The following is an 8,122-nucleotide window of genomic DNA, read 5'->3' on the forward strand; positions in this document are numbered from 1 at the left end:
CCATTCTTATCATTAATTTTATTATTAATATTAACTTGGTTATACCATGGTTATCCTTAGACAGTTAAATATAGGGAGAAAATCTGCATTTCTAGAAGGCAAATAGTGATCCTGCTCTTCTTAACCCCATCCCTGTTTTAAAATAAAGGGATTCTACCATAAGGCTTGGTATAGGAAACTATAAAATCCAGGCAGTTACATCATACGTGTTCAAAATAAAAACAATCTAGTCATTTTGGTTCATAATCCACACTTACTTATGAAATCACTATATCCCCTTTGGTGTATCAACAAGAAATGACCCATTTTAATTAAAGATTAAAACAGTTTTATATTATAACATGTAATGGAAGGGGGAACATCACTTATGGAAAGAATTATAAGCACTGGATCCATATATAGAGGGGGTAATGGGGGTTATCTGGACTTTTGCGTATTAAAAACAAATCCACACGCATGTTGTTCTTAAATGCATCACTGCCAATCACTACTAAAATGAAAGCTCAGTTATTCAGTATAAAATAGTGAAATCTAAATTCTTTAGAATTCTAATCCAATGTATCTGTTAGTTGACTTTGAGGAAAGAGGCAAAATGTGCAACTACAGGAATCAGACATTTAGTCACAAAACATCTAAACTCTGGAGAAATAACTATTCAGTCAATTTTTGAACAATGTCTCCATCATAATATAATATCATATGATGAGAATGATAAATCTGATCCACTGTCCTTTCTTAATTCAACAAAAAACATTCTGTTCCATTTAGTTAAGCCTTATTACCAAGGTGATAATTGAACTCCCGAGGTTAAGAGGCATTAATCCCATACTCTCTGAAATACAAAATTGTGGCTAGATTTAAAGAGAAAAGCTCTAAAATATACAGGAAGACTGCATTCAAAAATTCACAAATTGAGTTAGGTACTTGTGAACACGTTTTCCTAAAAAGACACAAATGCCAATCCTTTTATCAGTCAAGTAAATTCAAACTCTAAACGATTATCAGAGTCCCTGGTAATTATCAACCCCTGATCCTGTGCCAGTCAGACGTCCCTCTCTGTCCCCTTACACTAGTTCCATCCCCCCTTAGACTTCCCCACACATCCAAACTCCATGCATTTACCACTTCGTGCTTTTGGTACACTCTGTGCTTCTGGTACAAATGATAATAATGGATAGATGAAAATACAGTTGAAAAAAAGAAAAATCAAGTTATTTCAAAATAAAAGGGGAAAATAACAGCATTTTTACTAGACACTTGGGAATCCATCAGAATCTATGGAAAAATATCAAATACCTACAACACATGCTAACTTTTTGTAGATAGACATATATAAATATACGTAGATGTGTACGTATATCTACATCTGTATCCTCCTTCTCTAGCTATTTCAGACAAGTACCTGGCTCGAGAGAAAACCCTATTCAAAACCAGTCTATTCAATGACACCCCTGCTTTCTGTATGGACCGTTATATCATTACAATAATTAAGCAACATTCTGTTTAATATACATTAGTTTGAAACCTTCTTTAGTAAACAGCAAGAATAATAATTTGGGGATAACAAAAAGTGGTATAATAAAACAGGGGGAAGAAAACATGGTATTTACTTTTAATAATAAACAGAAGAATGGATTTAAGCCATTCCTTTTATTATCTGAAACTAATGAAGCCCTGAAAATTGCTTTATGAAAGCAAACACATCTTAACTTGGAATTAAAAAAAAAAACTGTAAAAGGTATCACTTTATATATAAAATGTGACAGGGTAAAGAAACAAAGTAAGGCAACTAACTTTCACATGCACCTAAAAAGCTGTCACAGGCATTTTATCAAAACATCCTTGGTGCCTCTATTTGCCATACCTGAACATACTGTTCTGCCGTGCTGCATGTTAATAAAGAATACAAAACAAAAATAAGGACATGTTAGCAGAATAAAACATAAAACTACTGCATGGAGAATTTAAAAATTAATTCACAAGTTTTTGTATCTAGAATTTAACATGGGTCAGGGATTTAACATTTTTAACTCAATTAACAAACCACGCAGCTCTTAGCTATGAATGGATGACCCATGAGACAGATTTAATTTGTTAAAATATTTTGTCCTTTTTAGATTTCAAAGCAAGTTGTAAAATCCTGTTACAAAAGTGTCCTTTTAAGTCCTTTTAAGTCAATTTTTAATGCACTTATTAGAGTGACACAGCATAAGAGAACAAAGATATGTCTTTTAGGTTGTGTCTCTTTGATGTAATTATAAAAATAAGGATTTTAGTCATCAGGTAAAAATAACTACTGTCAAAATGAAGTGCTACTTCAAATCCAGAATAATAAAACTAAGTTTGTAACATCAGACTTGTACTATACATTGCAACCGAATAACTACGAAACTGAGTTGTTCATAGTTCCTAGTTCCAATCTTATAAGCTTCCATTTAAAACTATGCAATATAGTCATAAACATGACTACTGGCTCAGATCCACTAACATTCCTGACGCATGCGGCAAAGGGGCTAAGCCGCACTCCCGCACTTACTTCGCTTCTGGGACACAGCCTGCAAGCATGCAGTCACAATATCGCAGTTTCTCTGTACTTTGTGCAGAAGCCTGTCTTTTTGCTTCAGCTGCCGAAGTAACTTTGCCGACTGAATGCCAATTCTGTACTTCAGCTCTCGAAGGATTGTCTTCAGTTCATTCGTGTCTATCAGTAAAGAAAAATTAAAATAAATACCCAGAGAGGAATACAAATTCCAATGTAATACTAATCATAGGATAAACATCTGAACATCCATTTAAACCAGCTAATTCTGGGTTCTCACCCAGGATTACGTGTATGTATTCAGCTGAGATATTCTTTTTATTTTTTTTAAGATTTTATTTATTTATTTGAGAGAGAGAGGAAGCAGGAGCAGGGGCGGGGGGGAGGGGCAGAAGGAGCGGAAGAAGCAAACTCCCCCCACTCCCCTAGGAGGGAGTCTCGATCCCATGACCCCCAAGATCATGACCTGAGCCAAAAGCAGACACTTAACCCACTCAGCCACACAGGCGCACCCAGCTGAGATATTCTGATCAAATAAGTCACTCACCCATTTCCTGCCCTGTCACTGAAACAAATACTGTAAGATAAATTTCATCCCTGAAGCTATTTGCAACATGTAAGCAAAGACTCTTGTCATATTTAGCTCTGGTTACAAATTTACCTTCCATTGTTGAAAATTGGCATGTATATTTTGTATCATTAAAGTGCTCAGATGGTTAGCTTATAAGAAAAGAATCCTTTTGAGTCTGTCACATCAATGATAAACCTAATAGCTGATAACAAATGTTTTTAAAAGCACTCACATGTTTGTACATGATCAAAGTAAGTAATAGAACCACATTTTCTAATGTAGATGAATATAGCAATATTGGTTTTGTTTTAAATATACAGTCTTCCAATAGCTTGACTATTAGGTACAATATTTCATTTTAGAAACTCAGCAATTTTTCAAATATGATAGATACATTTCCTTTAAACGGATAAATTAAGGATAATTCTACATTCATAAAATTAATATTCCCAACAGCTGTTTTTCCACAAGTGAAAAAAGATTTGGGAATCAAAACTATCGACAATCTTTATATGAATAATCATTACAATTTGGGAGTTCTGTTTGTCACACCTTTTTTTTTAAAGAACTTATTATTTATTTGATAGAGAGAGAGACAGAGCACAAGTAGGGGTAGGGGCAGAGGGGGAGGGAGAAGCAGGCTCCCTGTTCAGCAGGGAGCTCAACACGGAGCTCCATCCCAGGACCCTGGGATCATGACCTGAGCCAAAGGCAGACACTTAACCAACTGAGCAATCCAGGCACCCCTGTTTGTCACTTGATATTATCACTAGTGTGACCTGCCAGTCAGGCAAGAAGCTTCCACTCAACCTGGCATTGGCTAGGCCCTCATTAAATGTCCTATGTGGGATTTGGATCCATTCATTTTTTTTTTTTGAAGATTTTTTTATTTACTTATTTGACAGAGAGAGACACAGCGAGAGAGGGAACACAAGCAGGGGGAGTGGGAGAGGGAGAAGCAGGCTTCCTGCTGCGCAAGGAGCCGGACATGGAGCCCGACATGGAGCCCGATCCCAGGACCCTGGGATCACGACCTGAGCCAAAGGCAGACGCTTAACGACTGAGCCACCCAGGAGCCTCTGGATCCATTCATTTTTAAGGGGATTTGGAGAAACTAGCGGGGACCAGAAGAGAACAAAAGAAGTGTTCAAAAGTAAAAAAAAAAAAAAAAAAAAAAAATTTCCAGAGATCAAAGAAAATGAACTTCAGGGGTCTGTATAACGGAAGTGCAAGGGGGGTCCTTTAACAGCAGTAGTATTTGACCACATCATGGAAAATGCATTTGACCTTAAAAAGAACTCCTTTTGGATCAAGCAACTATCTTTGTGATTTTAGGCAAGGTAGTACTGAGTCTCAAATTCTGCTTAGCATACAAGATTATTCTGAGAAACAAATGTGAATAGTCTTTATAAACATCAATATAAAGAACACTAAAATAAGAATAAGGGATTATTATGAGGAAGAGAACAAAGGCCAGTTATTTCTCTTACCTTGAGTTTAAACATGGTGGTATATAGTGGGAAGTAAGAGCACATTTACATTAAATGATATTTGTGCTTTAAGGACAATTACATATAGAAACAAGTTACAAGAGGAGATCAGAGGGCTCTTCGTTCCTAGATTCCTTCCATAGAGCAAAGAGCCTTTCTTTGAATGTTTAAAATCTTTCCTTCCAGAAAGAAAAAGGGTAGGAATATCATCATCTTGCATTTACATTATAGATTTCTTCCAACAAAGAGTCATTTTTAGTGACTGTTAAGGTACCTACAGCTCTGTGATTCTCTGAATTATATGTATTGTGCAATATGGAAAAATCTTCAGAGGTGAGTTTAAAAATGTCTTCTACAGCAATATCTGCTGATGTATTTCTGTCCTGAAGACAGAAATAAGGTCTCCTTTATCTTTGTATGCCCCACCACATCAGCCACTTTTGCTGCTAAATGAGTGTTAAATAAATGAGCAAAAGTGAGACCATCAACTGACAATGAGTGGACAACCTCCTCTCTAAGGCATTCTGGTGTATACGATAACAATAAAAATACTATCTAACATTTGTTGAGCATTTTACAGACATTAACTTATATAATTATCACCACAGCCCTCTCTCAGGTTAGATGTTATTATTATCCCCACCTGTAAGTGAGGAAAATGAGACACAGAAAGGTTAAAAAGCTCGTTCCAAGGTCACACAACTAGGAATGAAGAGTGGCAGGCTCTCAGCTCCAGCATTCTGACCTCAAAGTCCACCTCCTTTATGAAAATGCTGAGAAGAGAGCCAAGATTTCCTGAGAAATCATTTTCACACCGCACGTAAATGAAGGATCTACACATGCTAAATATCTTTAAATAGGTGCTACAGCAAAATTCCTAATAGAGGGCAAAGTGAATTAACACACCAGTTATCTGCATTATATGAAATTCTTACTAAGCATTATGTTAGCAGGGACATTTTTTGACCCTGAAAAAAAATCAAGTAATCTAATAAACTATAAAATTATTTATGCAGGCAGCTGTTCTCAGGTGCTTCCAACCTGTTTCTTTATTCTTAGTATTCCAATGATCTTCATCAATAAAGGGGTGTCTGTAAGACTATTAGAATATGGCACTTTTGTTCATTCTAATAGGGTTCATTTGAAGGAAAGAAAAGGTTAGCAGGCAACTAACCATACAAGAAGACTGAGACTTGGGAAAAACAGACTCTTAGAGGTCTTATGAATTAACAGAGTGGTCACTGGTTTGAAATCCACGTGCAAAGCTGTACTGTTACCTCTTCCTTACAATTTAGCTTGCCAAATTTCCTCTTCCAAAAGGAAATTACCAATCCCCAGAATTTGCTCAGGAATGAAAAGTGAACAGCCTTGCAAAAACAGAAAGCCAAATCATAATTCCTCAAAATTGACTTTGTTGGATTCTGAAAGAACTATTGCCCTACGGAACTTTTGGCATAAACAGACACTCTGAGAACAGCCAAATAACTGTATAAAGTGAAATGGCACTATTCCAGGCAAAGTCCCAGGCAGGGGGAGGAAGGTGGAAGCCATTTGTAACAATCAGCTGGGAGGAAAGAAAAAAAAAAAAACAAAAACCTTTGCTAGGAAGCCAAAATAGGAAGTTGAAAGCTGTTTACAGAGATTTGAGAAAGCAGACAGATTTATTCCTTCTCTGGTGTGTGTGTTTTTCCCCCTCGCTGGCACCAGCTAGACTGATTACAATTAGGAGCCGGGAGACCATTCTATAGTATCCTCTCCTTCCTCCCTCTCCTGGTAATTTAGCACAAGGACATTAATTCAAGAACCTAGCATCTGTTTTCCACATCCCACTTCATTTTGTAAACTGAAGTCTTGATACACCTATAAAAAGGGCAACTGTAAGAACTGTGTTAGTGCCTGAAAGGCAAACTATTAGGAACAGTTGGGCGGGGTGGAAATCTCAATTAGGACGTGAGCATCAGAGTCTGATAACAAAAGAAATACCAAATTAGCCTCTGCCCACCAAAAGCAAGGCCATTTTCAGATCGACCTTTCCAACTGAAGGTACCAGCAGTCAACCCTGCGACAGTGCCAACACAGTAGGGCCCTCCACTAATCCTCCACCGACGGGGGGGAAAGTCCACCTAGTGAGCTTCCCGACACCAGACAGGCCGGCAGAAATGGAATTCATCCGCTCTGCTTAGAAACTGCATTATCGGATTATTCTGCCTCACTAGTGAAACGCTATCCTAGCACTGTAGCCAGGAAAGGGCGGATTAGGGGAAGGAAAAAAAAAAAAAAATCAGCCGCCGCACGAGTCGCCTCTCTTCTCCCGGCGCCCCCTAGGTAACTTCTGATACGCGTATCAGAAACTCCAGACCTGCCCTAACAGGTGAAGTCAGAAGGTGGACTGCGTCTCCCTTCGGGCCTCCGCAAACACAAGGCGGGGTGAGGAGTGCAGACCCGCCGCTACCACCCCCACCCACTGAGGTTCCTCCGGACAACTCGAGAGGGAATGGGGGCGGGGTGGGGGGCAATAAGAACTAAGTTTAGTCATGAACTGGGGACACTGTGGGCACCAGCGGCGGGTCAGGGGAGACGCCCCAAACGTACAATCTGAGCGCTCGGCGGCTCGGCCTGGGGCGCCCCGGTGAGCGCTGGGGCGCGGGCGGACGCGGCGGGGTCGGGTTCCCGGCAGCCCCCGAGTCGGCCGGACGCGGCGCTCACCTTTCCGCCGCAGGTACTGCATCTGGTGCCGCTGGCTCGGCCGCTCCTGCAGCTCCTGCAGCTCCTGCAGCACGCGCGAGTCGCCGGCGCTGCCGCGGCCGCCCAGGAACACGTCGGAGCCGGAAGCCTCCGTGGAGCTGTCGAGGCTGTCGCGGCGCCGTTGGCGACCCCCGGGCCCGCGGCCCCCGCCCGCCGCCTCCTCCTCCTCCGCGCAGCTGTACAGCTCGGTGAGCAGCCCGCTCACCAGGGACGCCGTGCGGCTCGTCCGGCCGTCGCGCGGCTCGCCGGACTCCGGCTCCCCCTCCGCCTCCCAGGAGTCCCGGGAGCCCCGAGGCCGCTCCGCCGGGGGCGCCCCTCGCAGGCACGGGGCTCGGGGCACTCCGGGCACCGCTTCCTCCGCCGCGTCCTCCGGCCCTGCCCCGGGCTCCGGGCGCCTCAGCCCGCCTGCGAGAAGGCCCTCCATGGCCCGCGGCGGGCGACAGCCCCGCTCCTGCCGCTCCTCCCGCCCTGCCGCGCGGGTCAGTTCCGGGAGGAGGCGCGGCCTCGTCGGCGCCGGGGGTGCCCTTGGCCGGGCGCCTCGCCAGCCGGCCCCAGATCCCCGAGACGCTGACCTCCGGCTGCCGGGGCCCGCGCCGCGGCCCCGCAGCTCCCGGCCGGGAGGAGCGGAGGGGCGGGCTGGGGTGCGGCCACGCCTCCGGACTACCTTGGGACACCTGCGGCAGGTGAGGCCCCTCTTCTCCTGGGAGCGCTATCTGATCCGCGTCAAGGAGGAGGATGTGGCCAGAACACATCAGGATGAAGCCTTCAGCCGGAGGG

The 8,122-nt window shown here is 42.8% G+C and overlaps 1 protein-coding gene across 2 annotated transcripts in view; it reads right to left on the reverse strand.

Moving 5' to 3' along the window:
• The window catches only part of TBC1D30 (TBC1 domain family member 30), an 80,793-nt gene extending 72,989 nt beyond the window's left edge, over positions 1-7,804 (reverse strand). For both annotated transcript variants that reach the window (XM_035002221.1, XM_035002220.1), the window contains exons 1-2: positions 7,307-7,804; positions 2,537-2,701 (exon numbers count right to left, since the gene is read on the reverse strand). In XM_035002221.1, coding sequence (XP_034858112.1) covers positions 2,537-2,701; positions 7,307-7,769 — 628 coding nt within the window. In that variant the 5' untranslated portion in view covers positions 7,770-7,804. The remainder of the gene's footprint in view (positions 1-2,536; positions 2,702-7,306) is intronic.
• Between the last annotated feature and the right edge of the window lie 318 nt (positions 7,805-8,122).

Source organism: Mirounga leonina, unplaced genomic scaffold (assembly GCF_011800145.1).
Source record: "Mirounga leonina isolate KUSES-001 unplaced genomic scaffold, KU_Mleo_1.0 Mir_126, whole genome shotgun sequence".
Taxonomy (NCBI): domain Eukaryota; kingdom Metazoa; phylum Chordata; class Mammalia; order Carnivora; family Phocidae; genus Mirounga; species Mirounga leonina.